Source organism: Schistocerca americana, chromosome 1, assembly GCF_021461395.2.
Source record: "Schistocerca americana isolate TAMUIC-IGC-003095 chromosome 1, iqSchAmer2.1, whole genome shotgun sequence".
Classification (NCBI taxonomy): Eukaryota; Metazoa; Arthropoda; class Insecta; order Orthoptera; family Acrididae; genus Schistocerca; species Schistocerca americana.
In genome coordinates this window covers 105,230,954-105,255,044 of record NC_060119.1, presented here as the reverse complement: position 1 = coordinate 105,255,044, position 24,091 = coordinate 105,230,954, and the positions used below count along the sequence as shown (strand labels likewise).

Here is a 24,091-nt window from a genome sequence, read left to right as displayed (position 1 = left end):
CACTCCACAAGTACAACAGGAGTGAACGCTAGAAAAATGGGTTAACTTCTAATATTAGCAGACAATGACGACAAAATCGACGTCCCTGGCACTATTTTCAAAGTCCAATTTTCTTCCCGAGAAACCTTACAATTGACGTCGCGTTCCATTCCACAGTGTTGACAGCTTGTGTGAATATCGTCATTTGAAATGCATTGTGGAAAGTTTCAACGTTCCATTAAGTCAAGTGCGAATCGGGTTCTACGTGTTGTTTCTAATTTGATAGTTGTTTATCGTGATGAATATTCGTTAGATGCACATATTTATTGTCCATGTTGATTTGTTCAAACGCTCACTTGTTTTTACTAACATGATGTAAACCTCTGAAATCAGCATTTTTTATTTCTGCTCTCATGGCAAAACCAAGCTCTCGTTAATGAGAATTTGGCGATAAGTGAACGAAAGGAAATATTGCGCAGTCATTAGCTGACGTCAACCACATTCTCTAGAAGAAAGGTTTAGACAAACAAAAAGTACTTACTGTGCAGTGAAAGAAATACTTACGCGTATCTCAAAGTACCTGGACAAATTAATCTTGCTTTAGTGAGTAGTAACGGGTTAAGGAATTTGAAGTGCCGCTATGAACTCCATAGACTTTAAGCTAAACTACCACAGACTCTATGCCTTAATATTGCTCCAAGAATATCTTCGACATAGCAGTTACGTGTGATGAAATTCTTTGTTTAAATGTATGTAGCATAATCTGCGCTCTGTTGACACATACAAGTGATTTGTGTATTGTGGATGTACACTGTGGTTAGAAACTGTTAGTTTCTGTGTTTTGGCAACATCTTATTTTTTTATGTTGTAGCAGTTAATTTGCTGAGTGTGTCTGATATAAGTAGTGTTTTTTTGATTTTTCGTCTTGTCATTAATCTAACAAGCGGAGATTCCCATCTGGCGATCTCGCCAGGACAGGATCTAATCTATAGGCAGATGGTAATGCAATATGATTTTATTTTAGTACTAAAATGTATCGACATTTTTGATGCGGGAGTGTGTTTCATTCCTGTGAACTGTAGTTGTTATCAGTGTAACTTGATATCCGACGCTATTTGTTTTTAAGTGGTGTATTGTATCTTTCTGTGTACATTTAACGCTATAGTGTTATATAGTGAACTTTATATTCGATTGGGTGTTTAGTTTGCTAAACAGCCTCAACTAGTGTCATTAAGTTTTATTGCAGTGTGACATTATGTGCATTGGTTCTCGGATGTATCAACACTACCGTTTTGCGCTGTTTGAACTGCTAAAATAACTCACTGCTTTAAAGCTGAAACAAGAACCACCAGTCTATTTTCAATTTTGTTTTTAAATTTAAATATTCACCTATTGTATTGCGCAGCAGGAATGCGCCGCTTGGTTCATGACAGCTGTGCCGACATCCTGTACTGATGCATAAAAAAACAAGAAAGAAATGTTATCTGTTATAGTTAAAGTGTTTAAGAAGATACATTATTATTTTGCAGCTGCTTGTGATCTCTTCTACTTTTTAAACTCTTTCAAATCACATTGCATCTTGATATCATATATTTCATAAGCAATTATGTTGTAATAGAAATGTTCGAATTTTCAATTAAGTCATCGATTCATAAAAATTTAGTACGAAAACGTGTCCGCGAAATTATGAATTGACTTCACAACGAGCACTGTTCATTTCGGTTTTGTAGAGATTGCGACCAAAGTTGCGTCACGCGTAAACAACTTGCATCAGTAGTCTTTTACGACATTTCTCTCAATTTATTTCATTTGCCCCTTTTTATCTCGTCCTGTTACGTAGATTTTCGCCACGTTTACATGATGTCGCTCAAGTTTCTTTCAGAATAATTGTTATTAGGCCTAATATGACCGGAACACCAGAACTGCTCTCAGATGATGAAAAAAACCTCCGAAATGTGCTGTAAATAAAAAAATTTAAAATTTTGTGGATATTTACGTTGTATTTTATTTATATGGTAAATAGTCAGTCATGGAAAAAACTTGCCAAACAAATGTATATTTAAAATTACTAACATTTCTTGCTAAATTCTTACTCTCAGCTTCTTAGTTGAACAGAATTTTTTCGTATGTTACAGATTATTGTGCTTCTATATATGACACGGTGTCACATAAACATGACGTGAACAATCTACAGATAATGGTGATTGATAGTATCTGAAATTTTATGTGCGTGGAATGTAGTCAAAACTGATATTGAATTGCTAGAAACATGGCAACAGTCCTTGAACAGATGTCGGCAAAGCCAGAAGTTAGTGCAGATTCTCCAACATTGACAAATGACATGCCAATGAGTGAGCCTCATGATTATGCATCAATACGTGCCAAGGTAACTAATCCATTTTATTAACCATTCAGATTGGAAATTGAAAAGTGAAGGTAAACAATACAAGCCATTGGAATATTATTTGAAATATGGTATCATATATTTCGCAGATAGTGTCTGGGATGTTTTTGTATGTTTCAGTGGGTCAGTTGACCCTGACAATAACAGATGATGTCAGCTTTGATCCGTGATGTAATGATGATGTGACTTGTGGCATCATGTGTACACACAGACAGAAAGAAAGCAGGATACTGCCAACATTAGTTTTATCCCTGTATTATTTTTTGAAATGGAGGTTGTAGTGACAAACTGATTTGTTGTGTAGCTCCACGTTTTAGTTAGGTTGAATGGTTACAGTTTATGGGTTGGCAAAGCCTATAGATGTGATTTTGTGAGAATAATTAAAATTCTTGTGATGTGTATGTTATAGATATTGGATCTCATTACTCATTTACATCTGTCTTTTTCATGTTGTCACTGGTCAAAGCTGACAGTGTGAAATTCATCAATTAACCAGTTTCAATTCTATTACAGTAAATCATATGTTTTGCTTAAAACATGTTGTTCACTTCCTGTAGGTGGTGGCTTGGATTGTATTGTTTATTATAAAGTTGGCAAAAGGTGATCACTGGCAGCTGCCTATGCTGTTGCGAAGCACAAACAGACATAAACAATAGTAATCTACAGAGTTGTGACACCATTGAGGTGTTGCCATAGAGATGTGTACAAAATTGTAGTACTTGATTGCTTGGGGTAGACACTTAAAGGAGCTGCACCAAGTCCACTACAACAGTCAGGGATCTCCATTTGCTGACTCTACTGTAGACATACACATGTGTAGTGTAGATGGTTACTTATTGAGGGTTGTGTTGTATGCTAAACGTACATACATTTTTTTTTGGTGTGTTGTTGTGGGTGCAGTCTGAACTGTACCAATGCCCAAAGCCTAGGTTAAGTGGAAATATGACAGATGGGTTGTGACTTGGTGAACCCAATGAATGTATCTTGACAATCTCGTGTTTGATTTTTTCTGTATATACATTGCACGTTCCATAGTTACATTTACACCTCTGATCAGAATCAATGTCTTTTCCAATGTGACACGATATTTTCTAGTTTTTAACATGTTCAATAGAATTAACCCTTGATGCACGAGATGTGGTCTCTCAGACCACGCAACAATCTTTGACCTCACTCTCCAAGGTCACTTCAGATGGATTACATTTTATACTCCCCCATCTTGTGTTGAAAACAAACACAACAAAATTTTATTGCTTTGTCTTTGTTGACAAACAAAGATGATGCATTGTGAACTAAATGTCTGTTTTTTTCCAGTAGAGTACAAAATGTGTTAACACAGATTTGTCAGTTTTAAGAATCCTAAGTTTGATGAAATTGTTAGCCGGTGGGGGTAGGAAGAGATCAGTGATATAGATCAAGAAATAGGGGATGGCTTTGCAGTTGCCAGTGATCTCAATTCAGCTAGTGAACGAGAGTATGATTCAGAGGAAGAACTTCAGGACAGTGGTTATCGGGACATTCCTGTTTCTTCTGAGCTAGATGAGGATCATCTACACAGAAAGAATATTGCTATGACAAGAATGGTTTCAGATGGTCAAGGGATACTTGCTGATGTTGAATTTCAGGGACATTGAGGCACATTATTGTCTTGCAGCTTCCTGTTCTTCATACCCCTGCTAACATGCTAAAATTAACATGGTTTTGGGCCATGGAGCCTGAAGAAATCTGAAATTTACTGATTGATGATACAATGGTGGAGAGAATACCAGGATTCACTAGCCTCAAACTTGATTGTGAGTGAGTACAGTGGCGAAGTGCAAACTTACAGGTATGAGAGATGTGGATATGATTGAATTCAAAGCTTTTTTTGGCCTCCTCATGTATACAGGGTGTTACAAAAAGGTACCGCCAAACTTTCAGGAAACAGTCCTCACACACAAAGAAAGAAAATATGTTATGTGGACATGTGTCCGGAAACGCTTACTTTCCATGTTAGAGGTCATTTTATTACTTCTCTTCAAATCACATTAATCATGGGATGGAAACACACAGCAACAGAACGTATCAGCGTGACTTCAAACACTTTGTTACAGGAAATGTTCAAAATGTCCTCCGTTAGCGAGGATACATGCATCCACCCTCCGTCGCATGGAATCCCTGATGCGTTGATGCAACCGTGGAGAATGGTGTATTGTCCACAATATGAGCACGAAGAGTCTCTACATTTTGTACCGGGGTTGCGTACACGAGCTTTCAAATGCCCCCATAAATGAAAGTTGAGGTCAGGAGAGCGTGGAGGCCATGGAATTGGTCTGCCCCTACCAATCCATCGGTCACCGAATCTGTTGTTGAGAAGCATACGAACACTTCAATTGAAATGTGCAGGAGCTCCATCGTGCATGAACCACATGTTGTGTCGTACTTGTAAAGGCACATGTTCTAGCAGCACAGGTAGAGTATCCCGTATGAAATCATGATAACATGCTCCATTGAGCGTAGGTGGAAGAACATGGGGCCCAATCAAGACATCACCAACAATGCCTGCCCAAACGTTCATAGAAAATCTGTGTTGATGACGTGATTGCGGATTCTCGTCAGGCCACACATGTAGATTGTGAAAATTTACAATTTGATCATGTTGGAATGAAGCCTCATCCGTAAAGAGAACATTTGCACTGAAATGAGGATTGACACGTTGTTGGATGAACCATTCGCAGAAGTGCACCTGTGGAGGCCAATCAGCTGCTGATAGTGCCTGCACACGCTGTACATGGCACAGAAACAACTGGTTCTCCCGTAGCACTCTCCATACAGTGACGTGGTCAACGTTACCTTGTACAGCAGCAACTTCTCTGACGCTGACACTAGGGTTATCGTCAACTGCACGAAGAATTGCCTCGTCCATTGCAGGTGTCCTCGTTGTTCTACGTCTTCCCCAGTCGCTAGTCATAGTCTGGAATGTTCCATGCTCCCTAAGACGCCGATCAATTGCTTTGAACGTCTTCATGTCAGGACACCTTCGTTCTGGAAATCTGTCTCGATACAAACGTACCGCGCCACGGCTATTGCCCTGTGCTAATCCATACATCAAATGGGCATCTGCCAACACCGCATTTGTAAACATTGCACTGACGGCAAAACCACGTTTGTGATGCACTCTAACCTGTTGATGCTATGTACTGATGTGCTTGATGCTAGTACTGTAGAGCAATAAGTCGCATGTCAGCACAAGCACCGAAGTCAACATTACCTTCCTCCAATTGGGCCAAATGGCGGTGAATTGAGGACGTACAGTACATACTGACGAAACTAAAATGAGCTCTAACATGGAAATTAAGCGTTTCCGCACACATGTCCACATAACATCTTTTCTTTATTTGTGTGTGAGGAATGTTTCCTGAAAGTTTTGGCCATACCTTTTTGTAACACCCTGTATATCTGTTTCTGTATCGGACGCTTCTGCTCTTTGGGTGACAGATGAAGCAGGAAAGGATATTTTTTGCAGCGTTGTGCGCCAAAACATATTCGGCATCCTGTTTTTGAACCTCCATTTCGGTGACTGACAAGATAGAGCTGAATGAGTGGCAGTTGAACCAGCAGCAGCTAGCTATAGCTGACATTTTTGCAAAATTTGTAGAAAATTGCCAGGTGGTTTGGATGTGCTACCATTGATGAAATGTTAGTGCCCTTCTGAGGGAAGTGTAGATTCAAGGTCTGCGTTCCTAATAAATCTTGCAGATAGGCAGTAAATATTCAGAGCCTAGTTGACTCCTAGTTTTCTGAATGGCTATATTTACAGAAGCAAGGATTCTAATAGAAAAAGACACTGCTTTCATAAATTCTAAAGAAAAACAGAGCTGCTGTACAGAAGCTGGAGTTTATTCAGTTTTGTAATGAAACTAAATGAGGAGTAGACAGCCTTGATGATAGGTGTCCTGTTTATAGCAGTATTTTATGGGATAGTACTTATAAGTTGTGTCATTGCATATGTATTGTACAACAGCAACGCAGATGATGAACTTGTAAGCTGGATGAACTTTATGAAGAAACTTGGAATCTGGCTTTTTACTTCTCATATGGAAAAAGAATTCAAAATATCGACATTACATGGAAACTGAGGGCTTCTGTTGGGAGAGTTGCAGAGTTAGTACAAGACAAGAAGTCTAGAAAAAATTTTGTGATCCAAAGAAAAGGAGGATAATGTTGTTGTTGTGTAAAAGTGCAAGCTTTCTATTTACCTTGAGTGCTCCAAGAAAATGTGTTTGCATTTCAGATGTGAAACACCAATCTCTTCAGTATTAAGTAAAATTTCCAAAATACTCATTTCTTTGGTGTCCTAAAAATTGTAAAAAAATGTATGGCTCAGTACTGAGTGTCAGTTTGCAGGCTTTCTTTCTTAACCTAGAAAATGCAACTTTTGTGTGTGACTTTAAACCAATAATTTAATTTTATTTGAAAATTCACTTATTACAGGGATTTACTTATTTAGCGGGTCACTCCAAGTAAATGTACATCTACCTTGATACACTATGTGATCAAAAGTATCCAGACACATGGTTGAAAATGACTAACAAGTTTGTGGCGCCCTCCATCTGTAATGCTAGAATTCAGTATTGTGTTGGCCCACCCTTAGCCTTGATGACATCTTCCACTCTCACAGGCGTACATTCAGTCAGGTGCTAGAAGGTTTCTTGGGGAATGGCATCCCATTCTTCACTGAGTGCTGCACTGAGGAGAAGTATCGATGTTGGTCAATGAGATGAGGCTTGGCATGGTGTTCCAAAACATCCCAAAGGTGTTCTGTAGGATTTAGGTCAGGACTCTGTGCAGGCCAGTCCATTACAGGGACGTCATTGTCGTGTAACCACTCCGCCACAGGCCGTGCATTATGAGCATGTGCTCGATCACATTGAAAGATGCAATCGCCGTCCCTGAATTGCTCTTCAAAAGTGGAAAGCTGCTGTAATAGTGCCAGACAAAACAACAAGGGGTGCAAGCCCCCTCCATGAAAAACACGACCACACCATAGCACCACTGCCTCTGAAATTTACTGTTGGCAGTGTACACACTGGTAGATGACATTCAGTGGGCATTCGCCATACTCACACCCTGCCATCGGATCACCACATTGTGTACTGTGATTTGTCATTCCACACAACATTTTTCCACTGTTCAGTCGTCCAATGTTTGCACTCCTTACACCAAGTGAGGCATCGTTTGTCATTTCCTGCGTGATATGTGGCTTATGAGCAGCTGCTCGACCATGAAATCCAAGTTTTCTCACCTCCTGCCTAACTGTCATAGTATTTGCAGTGGATCCTGATGCAGTTTGGAATTCCTGTGTGATGGTCTGAATAGATATCTGCCTATTACACATTATGACCCTTTTCAACTGTCGGCGGTCTCTGTCAGTCAACAGATGAGATTGGCATGTAAGCTTTTATGCTGTACATATCCCTTCACATTTCCACTTCACAATCACATCAGAAACAGTGGACCTAGGGATGTTTAGGAGTTTGGATATCTCACGGGCAGACGTATGATACAAATGACACACAATCACCTGACGACGTTCAAAGTCCTTGAGTTCCACGGAGCATCCCATTCTCCCATTCTGCTCTCTCTCGATGTCTAATGACTACTGATGTCGCTGATATGGAATACCTGGCAATAGGTGGCAGAAAAATGCACCTGATACGAAAAACATATGTCTTGGAGGATACTTTTGATCGCATAGTATATTCCGCAAGTCACCGTACAGTGCGTGGTGGAGGGTACGCTGAACCGTACTTGTCATTTTCTTTCCTGTTCCACTTGCAAATAGAGCGAGGGAAAAATGTCTGTCTGTACGCCTCCTTATGAGCCCTAATTTCTGATATCTTATCTTTGTGGTTGTTACGTGCGATATATGTTGGCGGCAGTGGAAGTGTTTGGCATTCAGCTTCAAATGCTGATTCCCTAAATTTTCTCAATAGTGTTTCTCAAAAAGAATGTCATCTTCCTTTCAGGGATTCCCATTTGAGTTCCCGAAGCATCTCCGTATCACTTACATGTTGTTCGAACCTACCAGTAGCAAATCTAGCAGCCCGTCTCCAAATTGGTTCAGTGTCTTTCTTTAATGCGACCTGGTGCAGATCCCAAACACAGGAGCAGTGCTCAAGTATAGGTCACACAAGTCACCTATAAGCTGTCTCCTTTAGAGGTGAACCACTCTTTCCTAAAATTCTCCCAATAATCTGAAGTTGACCATTTGCCTTCCCTGCCACAGTTTTCAGATTCTCGTCCCACCTCATATCGCTTTGCAACATTACGCCCAGATATTTAAACGACTTGTCTGTATCAACCAGTATACTAGTAATACTGTATCTGAACATTACAGGTTTTTTCTTCCAACTCATATGCATCAACTTACATTTTGCTCCAATCCACATTTAGGACTAGCTGCCATTCGTCACACCAACTGGAAATTTTGTCTAAGTCACCTTGTTTCTTTGTGCAGTCACTCACAGGGTGTATACGATCTGGGAAAAACCCATGGATTTTTTCATCCGGGAGAAAACCGGGAAAAACCTGGAATTTTTTAGAATTCTGGGAATTATTCATTGTTCTAGTTTTTAGTTAAATTTTTGTAATTTTGACTGGTAAGAACTGATAATCTAACAAAGGAGATTACTTTACCCCACTACTGCAGAATAGTACTTCAACAATGAAATGTAAACGAAAGAAAAAAACAAAAATAACTTAAATTGCAAAGAAAATGTGCCATATACAACAACAACACACAGTGCTCATGCAAGCGTCTGCCAACTGCAAAATGTGTCAAAGCTTTTAGGAGGACTATGCAATGCTTCATAACAACAAATTGCCTCCGTGAGCGGGAAGTCACAACTGTTTACGGTAGATTAGTTTTAGCAATTACAGGCGGGCTCATGCGCATGCGCAGTTGACCCGCATTTGAGTGGTAGATTCTCCTGCTTCTGGCTACAGGAATGTGGCTGTTGGCTGTGCAAGCAGTCACAACAAGCGGCTAGATGCTACTGGGAAAAAGGGGGTGCCAAATTCGTATTCTTGAGGAAAAAACTTGTTTCACAAAGTGCCTAGCATCCAGTGCACGTTTGTCTATCGTTTATTCATATGATTTTGCAACACTTCCCTGTTGGCTTTTGAACACATTTTAAATTGATTTCTGAATGAATCATAAGTTGATTTTTGAATGCATGTATAGTGTAAGTGATGTCTCTGTCAGGAGAATCTTCGTCACATCTAGAAATAAAATGTCCGCAGACAGAAGGGGATGGGGCTATATGAGCTGAGTGGAGTAAAGCTGAATGGATGAATGCCAATTGCTGTCTGATTATGTAGTTGATTGGGTTTGCGAATGATCAGCATTGTTATAATTACTAGTGAAATCCATAGATTCAGACTACCAGAATGAAAGTAAATGACTGACAGGAATAACAAGTGAGAAAGATTATGTATTATCTTCTCGGTGTATCCAAGAAAATGAAATTTTGATAGAAGATTTTTGGCCAGATTGCTACACTAGTAAGAACCAGTAGTACAGTCCCCTGCTTGCAGCCGCTTAAGTTCTATTCTGGAAGTAACGTGGAAAACGTGTTGTACGAACATGTAATAACGCCTAACCTGAAAATAATCACGGGATGACTAAACCTGTGATTCTGGCAGGGTTAGTGAAGTTAATTGGTGAACAAAATTTGACAATAATGAGAATAGCTACAGAATTGGTGATGACAAGATTGTTTGTTAGAACGAGGAAGGAGAAGAAATGGGGATATAAAAATTTCGTAATACTACTTTTCTATCTCATGCTTGAGAAACTGGTGCATATGAATGAAATGTGAAACAGGAGGCCTAATAGGCATTTGATATTGGTACTTTGTGAATTATATTCTGTCATGTTATAAAAATGGCCATTTGTGCCGAAACAGTCTTGGTTATTTGGTGTGTGTTACAAAATTGCTGCCATATTAGAAAGGCCTATTTTGTTTTATCTAGCAGACAGTGACGAAATAGACGTAATCAGATCGAGAAACCACACCAATCTTGGGTATTATTTGTGTTAACAGCTTTTTCAGTATTAGATAACGACATTTCGATTTTTCATGTAGCAAAATGTTTGATGAACTTTGATGAGTTAGTAGACTTTTTCGCAGAAAGGAATGCACGCCATGTAAAGCTGTAGCAAGATTAGAGAGAAAAAAATGTTAGGAGCTAAGGATTGAAGAAATGTGTAATTTCTTGCATATCTCTTGTCTTTATTGGTTTTATGTATCCTATATTTAATTTTATGTTACACAAAACAGCAAGTTATTAGCTAAAAGGCAATAAAAAGTTCAGATTTTCTGAAGAGTTCTTGTTCTGCCGATTACAAGTAATCCCATCTGCTATTAATTGCGAGATTTTTTTTTTAAGAGGGGCAGGCTGTCAAGCCGGCCGATTGGGAGCAGGAGAGGCACCACAGGACATTTCAATTTCCACTGTCCTAAATATAGTTTGATGGCATCCATAACAAAATATACACATTTTAATATCACAGAGCGAAATACAGTGACATGCGGTAGAAGAATGCTTTATGAAGAGGCGTGGCCGTGCACTTTGGCGTACTTAAGACCAAGTAATATGTGTTACATTTCCTCAAACACACGTTTTATGTTTCAGACTTTTCAGAAGGAGGTGCACTACAAGATGAACATGTTTTTGAAAATTAGATTTTTTTTTTTTTTAACTATTGACTCAGTTTGCAAATAGCGTAGATCCGAAGCTGATGTGCAGAGCAGTCTGAGTTATAGTTGGTAGTCTCCACATGACCCGTGTTTACATTTAGTGATTTCACTGTTTCCCCTTCGTTTACTCTCACGTCAAATGAAAGCAAAACAGATATCTGTGGCCGGGAGCTATCAAGTGAATTAAAATACATTCACATAATTACGGAAGGCTAAAATATGTCATTAGTTTCAGATTTTACTTTATTTCCACCTTTCTGACAGTCATGCATTAATCACTTTGCGGAACAGTGAAGTAATTTTTGTCTGTTTGCTAAAGAAATTTGACTTTTATTAACCTTTTCTGCAGAGGCAGTCAGTGTATTTGAAACGAAATGTTTAATTCCACAGTGCTGGCTAGTTTCAACTGTTCACTGCATTTCAAGTGCACATTTTCATTTTCTAGCATGTATGGCATTATGTCATAATAAAGAACCAAACATGATATAATACAGTACGGGTGCTCCAAGAAAATTTACATCCCGAAAATCACACTGAAAAACTTAATATCAGGTCAAGGTCTACCTCATTGGGATCTGGACATAGGAATGTGCACTTTAAGTATGCACTTTAAACGTGCACGTTTTGATATGGTTCACAAAATTCTGATGCTCTTGGAGTATCCTCTGATGTCTTGTTTCTTTTATGAAGTAATGTATGATCTTTCAATGTTTTACACGTACATATATAAGGGCTTCCTACATCATGATAGCTGTGCAAGCGCGGTGTCACCTGTTATCTGCGCTCTCTGGCAACTGCTGAAATGAACCTATTTCTAACAGGTCGCTGGAAAATATTACGAATAGTGGTTTGAAAAGCGTTACTTTCAAAGTAAACATCCTTTTATGTAAGTTGAATTATATGTAAAAATGTACCATGAATTTATTAAATCACAGAGCGTTCGACTCTGATTTAAAAATCAACTCTTTGATGATGAGCCATTTAGAAGAGTTTTGAACCCTGAAGATCAGACATTTATGTCATTATTAAAACTTTTACTGGCACATATGTGTAATATTTCTTAAAGTGTAACACACACACAAAAAGATCAACATTATATGCGAAAGCTTAGCTTCTCTTACAGCTTATTAACCTTAGAGACCAATATTATATGTGAAAGCTTTTCTTTTCTTGTAGCAACACTATGTATATTACTTTAAACTATTAACTTTCCCTGTTTGTGTGTTTGTGCTACTTAACAGTGATGTTGCTGTTGGCTGACTACATCACATGTCCTATACTCTGAATATCCGCTGTCATCGGCTGGTGACATCACGTGACATGAGCTATGACTGGCTTACAAAAGCGCATCGCAATCTCGATTTCAATGATTCAGAAAGTAACGTGCGATGTTCAGTGGAATTCCAATTTATACTTCTGTAATACGAAAATAGGCAGCCTACATGTTGCTGCGCATCAAAGATATTTCCAAAACGTGTCTTTTTCCCTGAGCTTCGTTTTCTAAAGTGCCGGGAAATTCTACGCCCATGTATAAAACCATAACCATTCAAAGGATTGATAAGGGAAAATATACTGGCACTCAACATGGAAAAAGCGTGTTTTCACCCGGGAGAAAGTGTATTTTTAACCGAGAAATCTGGGAATTTTTTTTCCTTGTCTGCCTATACACCCTGCACTCAACTTCAACACCTTACTATACAACGTGGCATCATCGGCAAACAACTGCAGATTGCTGCCCACCCTGTCCGCCAAATCATTAATGTATATGGAGGATAACAGAGGTCCTGTCACACTTCCTTGGGGCACTCCTGACGATACACTCGTTTCTGGTGAACGCTTGCCATCGAGGACAACATACTATGTTCTATTATTTAAGAAGTCTTCTAGCCACTCAAATATCTGTAAACTTGCTCCATATGCTCGTACCTTCATTAACAAGCTGCAGTGGGCTACTGAATCAAGTGCTTTCCGGAAATGTAGAAATATGGGATCTGCCTGTTGCCCTTCATCCATAGTTCCCAGTAAGTCATATGAAAAGGGCAAGCTGAGTTTTGCTTTCTAAAACCGTGGTGATTTGTGGACATAAGCTTCTCAATCTTAAGAAAGTTGATTGTATCTGAACTGAGGATACATTCAAGGATTCTGTAGCAAACAGGAGTTAGAGCTGTTGGTCTGTAATTTTGTGGTTCCATTCTTTTACCTCTCTTATATACTGGAGTCACATGCACTTTTTTCCAGTCACTTGGGACTTTGTACTGGGCGAGAGACTCGCAATAAATGCAAGGCTTGGCATGGTGTTCCAAAACATCCCAAAGGTGTTCTGTAGGATTTAGGTCAGGACTCTGTGCAGGCCAGACCATTACAGGGACGTCATTGTCGTGTAACCACTCCGCCACAGGCCGTGCATTATGAGCATGTGCTCGATCACATTGCAAGATGCAATCGCCGTCCCTGAATTGCTCTTCAAAAGTGGAAAGCTGCTGTAATAGTGCCAGACAAAACAACAAGGGGTGCAAGCCCCCTCCATGAAAAACACGACCACACCATAGCACCACTGCCTCTGAAATTGAACTAGGTAAGGGGCCAATGTTGTAAAGTAATCTTGGTGAAATAGAACTGGAATTCCATCCGGACCTGGTGATTTATTTGCTTTCAAATCTTTCAGCTGTTTCTCTACACCAGGTATGCTTATTACTATGTCTTCCATACGGGAGTCTGTCTGCTGCTCAGATGACAGTATGTTTGTATGATTCTCCTGTGTGAACAATTTCTGGAACATGATATTTAAAAATTTGGCTTTCGTTTTGCTATCTTCAGCTGTCACACCAGATGGGTCAGCAAGGGACTGAATGGAAGCCTTAGACCCACTTAGCAATTTTACACATGACCAGAATTTTTTGGGTTCTCTGCCAGATCTTTTACTATGGTGTGACAGTAGTAGTTGTCGTGTGCTTCATGCATTGATCTTTTCATGGACGCATGAATCTCTCTCAACATTTGCTTGTAGTCGTTTATGCATTCCCTTTTGAACTGAGACTGCAACACCCTCTGCTTCCACCGAATTTCGCTATTAAACCATGGTGGGTCTTTGCCATCTTTTATCCACCTATTAGGCACATAACTCTACACACCACAATTTACAATCTGCTTAAACTTTGTCCTTAATTCCTCTACAATACTCGGCAGGTTAAAGTCGCCTGCAACTAGTATTGCATGATCTGGGTTTTTACGCGCTATTGACCATAGACATTCTTCGAATAACTCTAGAACTACCACAGCAGAATCGGGTGGCTAGTAAAAACATCCACCAATTAACTTTGTTTCAGCTACACCTGTTATGCACGGCCAGATGACTTCACTGTCACACTTTCAACCTCAGTGGAGACACTGTTTTTGTCAGCTGCAGTGGACACTCCCCCTCCTGTGGCCTCTAATCTGTCTTTCCAATATACCATGCACAACTCACTAAATATCTCAGAGCTTTCCAATTCAGGTTTCAGTCAGCTCTCAGTCCCAAGAAAAATTTGAGCGTGAGAACTTTCCTGGAGGGCAGTAAATTTGGGAACTTTATTATGAATACTTTGACAGTTTACTGATGAAATTATGACAGTCAAAGTGTCTTTATCCTGAACACCATTTGAATTTCATTTCTGCATATTGACTGCCAAGGGTTCTTCAGAGCCCTTAAAATTACTGCCTATCCTAAGAAACCCTCATGTTCACTCCACAAGTTCTCTGCTACCTGAGTACTTGCTACCTTTGTGTAGTGCACCTCTGATCTACCAAGGGGAATACTACAAATCCCCACATGGTAACCCAGGTATAGAAATCTGCAGCCAAGACCATCACAGAGTCGACAAAGTCTTTGATTGAGATCGTCCACTCGGCTCCAAACCAAAGGATCCCGATCAACTCTGGAAAGAGTGTTGCAGATTGTGAGCTCTGCTTGCACCCCGTATTCAAGGCCAGCAGTCTTCACCACCTCCTCCAGCTGGCTATACGAACTGAAGATCGCCTCAGAACCCATGTGATAGGCGACGTTGGCACTAACGTGAGCCACAACATGCAGACAACTGCACCCTGCACACTCTGTAGCCACAGGCATGTCTGCCTCCACATCTCGGATGAGTCCCCCCAACAGATGTACCGAATGCACATTGGCTTTTTTTCTGGCCCTGAACGCTATTTGCCTAAGGGGCTCCATAACGCAACTAACATTGGAACTTCCAATAACTAGTAAACTCCTCTCCCCGTGTGCCTGCTCAGACCCTGTTGAAGGAGCAGCCACCTGTCCACTCACAGCGTGAATGTGTGTGCCCAGACGGCCAGTCTCAACATTGGATCTTCATCTCCGGCAATGTGAACTCATTCTCACCTGCCACTCACCCTGCTGTGGGGACAGATCCACAGCATTGGATGCACTGGGAGGTACCTCGGAAGCAGAGCCTGTGGGAAAAACAAGTGACACCTGAGGTGTTCCATGCAACATTCCAGATTCTTCACCAGTTCTACCCCCCACCCCCCCAAGGCAGCATCCTGAAGGTGACTGACCATAGCCAAAAGCACATTAAGCTCTTTGTGACATGCAGGCAGCACTTCCTGCAACTGCACACAGCATGCACACATCCTTGCCGTCCTAGTAAGACTAACTGAAGATGTGAACTCAAAAAGCAGACAATCCTAGATATACAACTTGCTACTCTCCCTGATGTGTCATCTATGGACCCTGATGCATTAATGAGCTATGTAGCTGGCTGTTCAGTGAGCAACCATTGCACCACAGACTGAGTGGATTTACACATCCAAAGATTCAAGACTAAACCTCTTAAAGCAGAGAAACATGCATGGAATTTAGTGATTTTACTTTGAGGAAAACACAGAAAAAGATAAACACTTAACTTGCCCCACTGTAGACATATTTGCAATGCAAGTTTAACACACTATTTTATGTATGAGTTTGAACTCTAAAATTTAGTTTTGTGTGAAAATTCTTGTGCTACAGGGATTTAATTATTTATTTAGCAGCTTTGGATGTATATACAGTGCGATCCACGTAAATCTGACCTACTTTAATGAGTTATATAACATTTGAACCAGTAGTGGGACACATTTGCAATTTTGGGAAATGATAATACACAATTGAGACATCACGCGCGCGCACACACACACACACACACACACACACACACACACACACACACACACATACATAGTACAACATACAACACACTGGTTACAAATTGCACGAAAACATTAGACATATGACACATTAAGAACTGTAGTGTCTATGGTTGTCTCAAGAAAAATGGGGGCAGCAATCCTGGAAGCTGACAGCATGGACCACACTCCAATCTTTTTATCGGGCAGCGGTGTTTAGTGCATGATATGGGGGCTTACACCAGCCCAGTATTTGCTGCTTTGTTTGTTGATGTAACTGGAGGATGGAACCATGCCTCACCTGTAAACCATGTTGTGGGCAGAATGTCTGGACATTGTATGAGAAACTCCTGAAACCATTGACAGTAACACATTCTTTTCTCATGGTCTGTTACTTGTGAATTTGCATCATGTACACTCTGTATTGTCACAATGCCATTTTCTTCGAATCTCTCTGACATGTGCCATATGAAATGCCTGCCATCTGGCTCAATCAGTGCAATGATTTTCTTGGAAAGTTCTCCAAGTGTCTTCTAGCCTTATCACTAACCACTGGACTTCGTGATGGTGTATGTTTACCGCTGTCACTGCTTAGTGCACCAGTTGTCTCCAGCTTCTGTACAATCAATAAAATTGTTGCCTTTGTTGAAAAATTGCACACACTGAATTCTCTTCACAATGCCATTGTGTTGTAACCAGTCAGTCTGTCTTCATGTTATATCGGCCCACTCATCTAATATTGGGTGCCTAGGAAGCTCTTTTCTCAGATAGCTAGACAACAGTTTAAGCAAATCTTATTAATGGAGTTTATTACAGTAAATTAAATAGACAATACTTAACTTGGCATATTTACAAAAATGGGCTGCAAGCAAATGGTGACATGCAAATAATCAGTGTCCTTCAATATGTACAGTTTCCATGCAAGCAAATAATAACAGTTCACAAGTCAGTGGTATATAATTTATATTGCGGCTTGTCTTCGTATAGGGGCCGCTCCTGTTGTGGTGTTGTCCTAGTCAGCATACTATTGGCTGACGTTGTCCCACAGCCCTCTCTGCCGTATCGTTCCAGGTCGATGTGCCAGTGCTTGATGTTATGCTGGAACACTTTCAATATATTTTCAGAATAAAAACCATCTCTTGAAGTGTGTGCTGCATATTTCTGCCATCTGAAGAGTGTGAACGATTCACTAGTTTGCTCGTTATTGTAATGCAGCCTGAACTACACACTCTCAGACTTCACAGACCATGACAGACGAGGCTATGAATGAACTATCAGTAGCTGAGCAAATGCATCATTATACCAGACAGAGGGGATTATGTCCAGAAACAATAATCAACTTGCAACAACATGTTGTACTTCTGATTCTCCCAGAGCTACTCAGATCATTAAGACAGCTTTCCCATTTTACAAGCTTTTGGAGGGAAATTACGACCCACAAGCTGTGATATGGTTGTGAATAAACTGTGACCCAAATATCGAATAAATTTCCTTTACTTTACTTCTATGGTCACAAATTTTTTTGTCATCAGACTACCGGTTTCAGTCTCTAGTGACCAACTTCATATCTGTTTTATAAAAACATGTAGTAATGTACTGCAGCCATAGTGGCATCATCAAATGTTAAATGCCACTATGACTGCAGTACATTAATATATGTTTTCATAAAACAGATCAGAAGATGGACATTATAGACCGATGACAAAAATTTGTGACCATAGACGTAAAGTAAAGAAAATTTATAATTATGACCCATTCAAGTAGCTGATGTTTATATGGGTCAGATCGGTTGTCAGTTCAACACACTATTTACGTCATGGTATATCATTTTTAAATACAATGGCATCATGCATAGTTACACATTTTGTGTCTCCTGTACAGTCTACCTATACATTCTGTTTCTGTTCTATCATACGTAAGAACACATATCTTGAATTTACTACCTATCTGTCTATGTTTATTTTAATTCTATTGCATTGGATGCATATTTCCTGTTTTTTGCATTTAATATGTATTCATTGACTGAATAGAAATGAATTTCTGTGAAGAATAATTTTATTGCTTCAAGCTAATATTTAAAATATGAAACAGTAAACAAGTGTACAGTTTTATTGTCATATAAGCGGTGCTTCTTTCTACTTTAGCAGTGTTGTGCTCTGGAACTCATAACTTTACACTGTTTCTGGCAGCATGGCTATCTATATCTTCATTTTTATTGAATTTGTTTTATGTCCCCATCCGAACAGTAGTATTTTTATTCCATAGGTCATGATACCATTACAGTATGAGAAATACCCCATTCACATAGCATCATTTGTTACAAGTGGTAGTGTTTTGGAGAACAAATATAGCTGAACTTTGTTCGCTTGTTAGGATAGCAATGTGGTCTTTCCATAGTAAATAGTTATCTGTAGTGAGCCCAAACTTTGCATACTGAACTACATTCATATCCTTGTTATTGCAATGGCTGTGTTGTTAGGAAGAATGATGCAGTGGTCCTTAGACATGCTTGCATTTCTGAAGGGACAGGCACTGCAGTGACTTCAACCATTATGAAATACATGAAATGTATTCTCAGTATGACTTTAAACAACCCTTTGTGGCTACTGCAGCTATTATGAAATGCATGAAATATGTTCTCAGCTGCAAATGTGGTCAACCATCAGCTGTGTAAAGAAATGTCGACAACGAAAGCTTGTTCTGGACTGGACTCGAGCCCGGATATCCCACTTTATTTGAATGGTCATGGTAACTGTTTCGGCTATCTGTGAACTACTCACAACTATACCCACACTTCCATATGCCGTTGTTCGTGTGTCACACCCTGTACTCTTACTCACATTATGTAATTCCCACACAGGAGAGGACATTTTAAGTGAATGTTGCTGCCTCCTATTAGTGGATAGACACAGTATTGCTGTGCCTTTGTTGTTAGGGAGAATATTGCATTTATCTGCTGATATCAGGCAGTGAGTTTCAATTAAAATGTCCTCCTCTGTCTGAGAATTACATAATGCCTGTACGAGTATACAGTGTGACGAAGGAATGACGACGTGTGGAAGTCTTGATCTGGCTGTGAGTCATGCACGGATAGCCAAAACGGTTAAAGTGACTGCTTGCGTAAAGTGGAAAATCTAGGTTCTAGTTGTGGTCTGGCACAAATTTTCTTTGTTGTCCTTTCCTTATACAGTTGATGGTTGTTCATATTCACAACTGTGAATACGTTTCATGTATGACATTCATATCCAGTTCTTGTAATTGTGGCGATTTCTCTATTGTTCATCATTTTAGTTTTCTCTTTATTGAGAATTAGCCTGTTACTTCCTAGCTATTGAGGGATAGGCTCATGTAGGTATCATTTTGCTTTTTTGCTATGGTATCATGTAAATTTGTGCCAATGGTTATGCTAGTGGTATCATTTGCAAAAGTATAATTTTACTTTCATCATATACTGTATATATCTCCAAATACAAAATGATTCTGAATGAAAGGTCACCCCCCACCCCCGCCTTGTTCAGTAAGGAATTACAGAAAACATGTAGACACATACTACATTTATTTTGAAAGCTTACAAATGGTCACCTTTTTACAGGTAACTGAAGGAGACTATAAATGTACCAGTACACAGAAAACAAAGCCCGATAAAGACCTCCCTTAGTCAAATACTGATGCCACTTAGCCCTCCTGACTGGAATTTCCACAGAATCTCCACTGTCACTACCACTGTCATGGTTATCTTGTATTCTTTCCATAGTACACAGTCTTCTCTCCCATCAAATGGATTTGTAAGCTAATGCAGATGAGTAGGGGGGAACCCCATATAATGTTTGAATAAGGCATCGGTAGTGTGCTGCTTGACGCAGTCATGTTGATTAAATATCTGGGCGTAACGTTGCAGAGCGATATGAAATGAAATGGGCATGTAAGGATTGTAATAGAGAAGATAAATGGTTGACTTCAGTTTATTGGGAGAATTTTAGGAAAGTGTGGTTTGCCTGTGAAGGGCACCGCATATAAGTGCAATGTATTCTTGAGCATTGCTTCAGGGCAGATGAAAGAAAAACATCAAAGCAATTCAGATGTGGACTGCAAGAGTTGTTACCAAAGTTTGATCAGCTGCAAGTTTTACGGAGATGCTTTGGGTACTCATATAGGAATCCTTGGAGGGAAAGAGATATTCTTTTCGAGAAACACCATTGAGAAAATTTAGAGAACTGGCATTTTAAGCTGACTGCAGGACAATTCTACTGCTGCCAATGTACATGTCACATAAGGACCACTAAGATAAGAGAAATTAGGGCTCATATGCAGGCTTATAGATAGTCAGTTTTCCCTCGCTGTATTTGTGGAGGGAACAGGAGAGGATGTTATTTATTAATGGTTTTTTGTTACTCTTGATATTAACTCTTAGTTATTTCTTAAAGCGGTTATGTTTTATTGAGTGTGCTTGATATTATTCATATCAGACATCCGTTTCTTTGTCTAGATATAGCTTGAGCATAAAACAACACCTGAAACACTTACAAGGGAACCTCACCATCGCACCCCCCTCAGATTTAGTTATAAGTTGGCACAGTGGATAGACCTTGAAAACCTGAACACAGATCAATCAAGAAAACGGGAAGAAGTTGTGTAGAACTATGAAAAAAATAAGCAAAATATACGAAATGAGTAGCCCATGCGCAAGATAGGCAACTTCACGGATAGTGTGAGCTCAGGAGCGCCGTGGTCCCATGGTTAGCGCGAGCAGTTGCGAACCAGATGTCCTTGATTCAAGTCTTCCCTTGAGTGAAACGCAAAGTTACGATCTGTCCGTTCGTTCATTGACGTCTCTGTTCACTGTAATAAGTTTAGTGTCTGTGTTTTGCGACCGCACCTCAAAACCGTGCGATTAGTAGACGAAAGGACGTGCCTCTCCAATGGGAACCGAAAACATTTGATCGCAAGATCATAGGTCAACCAATTCCTCCACAGGAAAACACGTCTGATATATTCTATACGACACTGGTGACGGCATGTGCGTCACATGACAGGAATATGTTGTCGACCCACCTAACTTGTACACTTGGCGAATGGGTAAAAAGATTCTTATACCTTGCCCAATTTAGATTTTCTTGTGGATTTGATAATCACTCCCAAAAAAGTGACGAAAACATAAGAGTTTGTCACGTAAACTGCAACAAATGAATGCAACAATTTCATAGTCGCACACTTTTCCCTGTGCTCTGTGAAACATATGTTTTTAAGGTTTTCAAATTTTTCCGTGTGTAGGCCGTCAAATCCTGCATATGTCCAAGCAAATCTGAACATGTCCTGGAATTTTGGAGAGCGAAGTTGATTATGTGTGAATAGCTGAACTTTGGTAATTGAAACACGATCACGTAAACAATACTGCTCTGTGTACCTATGCAGCTTCGCAAAATCATAGAATGTTTTCACAAAGTTACCTCGCATCGGACGGATGGACGGACGGACAGATAATAATTGTCTGAAAATGAAAAATTAAACTTTTCACTTGAGAGAAGACTTGAAACAAGGATTTCTTGTTCCGCAGCTGCTCACGCTAACCACGGGACAACGGCGCTCCTGAGCTCATATCATCCTTGATGTTGCCTATCTTGCGCATGGACTACTCAGTTTGTATATTTTGCTTATTTTTTCATAGTTCCACACAACTTCTTCCTGTTTTCTTGATTGATCTGTGTTCTGTTTTTCAAGGCCTATCCACTGTGCCAACTTATAACTAAATCTGAGGGTGGTGCGATGGGGAGGTTCCCTTGTTAGAGGAACTATCCACCTAAACGTGCAGTCAGGGTAACCTCTCACCTTTCTCTTATCTCCTCCTGCCTGTTACTCTTACCTACCTTGGGAAGGAACTCTCAGTTTCAAATGCTAGTCTAGTTTTATGTACTTTTATTTGTATGTGTTAGTCACCCTTTGAATTTCGCTCCATCAGGGTATGTAGTGGCCAACTGTTTGGCCTTCTTGTAATTTTATTTCCTGTAGCGAATTTTCCTTTTGATACAATTAACCATAATTCCGTTGTTTGTATCCCAATACTATGTTACGTCTAACTATTGTATTCACATTTTTCTTCCTTTTGTCTCCTAGACAGCACTGATAAGCCCAACAGAAGAACAGTATGAGCTTTTGCTGCAGAAACTCAAAGAAAGGATTGGCAATGGAAGAGGAGAGACAATATTTGAAGTTGGCATTGGTGAAGGTAACCTCATGAAAGAAATTTTTCTTACTGTAGAAACTTTGTAACCTGCATCAGTAATTATATTTTGTTGAATTCAGCTTGGCAGATGACAGGTTGTACCATTTATATTCAGTCTAAGCTTAGTAAGGACTTTGTGATTTCATGTATCTTTTGTGTCTGGCACAGTTTGCTGCAAATTATACACGGCCTCACAAAAAAGGTGAAGCATCCAGAAGGTGAGGAGGAAATGAAATGCAACTTCCGGTGTTGAAAGAGTATGTGATGTTGTCTCATTGATTACAAATTTGATCCAGATTTACAAAGAATTTTTCAAAGTGAGTGTGATTATCAGTATGATGTTGCCTGGCCTGAATGCATACACTGATTTTGCAGCAAGGACATCATAAAGTGTTAAGTCTTCTTCTGAGGCAAGCAGGTCCACAGTTGTTTTCACTGGTCCTTGATATCCTTGGTATTGGCTTTGGGTTGAAGTTCTATGTTCTATCACGGGAAATCTGGGGTTCTTGCTGGCCATGGGAGTTTCTCATTACTCAGAGTTCATTGAGACGCATGGCACGTGTGGACAAGTGTCGTCATTTTGAATAATGGCTCATTGATGCTGTCTCATGAGAGGTAACACGTGAGGACCAAGATGTCCATGAAGTACCGTTGTGCTCTCAGAGTTCCTTCAGTCACTCTCAGTCATGACCTGAAGTCATAGTCAATGGCTCCCCACACTAGGACAGCCAGGAGTAATGCCACTGTGCCTTTCCAAAACATTGGAAAAATGGGACCTCTCCCTAGGTTGCTGCCAGTCTCACTAAACATGGTCATTTGAGGTTGTGCAGAACTATGATTCATTGCTGAACACAATGTGACACCATTCCTCAGAAGACCGTGCCTGCTGGTCATGGCACCACTCCAAATGCAGTCATTTCTGTTGTGTTAATGGCAGTCTGTGTGTGGGGCAGTAATTCCATAGTCTGGCTGCTGCTAGTATCTGACCAGTCGTTAAGAATGACACAGAATGCTGCTGAAGTGCTTCACTTATTCTCAGATTGTGCACAATACAGTGACCTCTCCTTATGGTGGTCAGGTGGAACCTTGGCAAGTATGTCTACCATCATGTCCCCCTGCAGTCCAACATTTGGTCATTGTCATATCCAAATGCCACACAAATCTGTGTATTGCACAGTTTGACCAACTGTCAAATGGAGACTTATAATGAGGCCCCTTTGAAACTCTTGTCAGATGCCAGTTACTCTGTCTCACATGAGAATGCAACATCTCCATGTTCTTTGCAGTGATCACTAAGCATCTGATGCTGTTCATCCTTCTTGTGTCACCTATAAAGACCGAGCGAGGTGGCGCAGTGGTAGCACACTGGACTCGTATTCGGGAGGACGACGGTTCAATCCCGCGTCCGGCCATCCTGATTTAGGTTTTCCGTGATTTCCCTAAATCGCTCCAGGCCAATGCTGGGATGGTTCCTTTCAAAGGGCACGGCCGACTTCCTTCCCCATCCTTCCCTAATCCGATGAGACCGATGACCTCGCTGTTTGGTCTCTTCCCCCAAAACAACCAACCAATCACCTATAAAGCCTG

General features: G+C 40.1%; 1 protein-coding gene across 2 annotated transcripts in view; it reads left to right on the top strand.

Annotated features, from left to right (window-relative positions):
* Positions 1-719: 719 nt before the first annotated feature.
* LOC124549316 (GTP-binding protein 1) overlaps positions 720-24,091 on the top strand; it is a 152,985-nt gene continuing 129,613 nt past the window's right edge. Inside the window, exons 1-3 of one of the 2 annotated variants that reach the window (XM_047125236.1) lie at positions 720-978; positions 2,115-2,365; positions 22,396-22,507. In XM_047125236.1, the coding sequence (XP_046981192.1) occupies positions 2,249-2,365; positions 22,396-22,507 (229 nt within the window). In that variant the 5' untranslated portion in view covers positions 720-978; positions 2,115-2,248. The remainder of the gene's footprint in view (positions 979-2,114; positions 2,366-22,395; positions 22,508-24,091) is intronic. The other variant, XM_047125237.1, reaches the window with a different exon arrangement.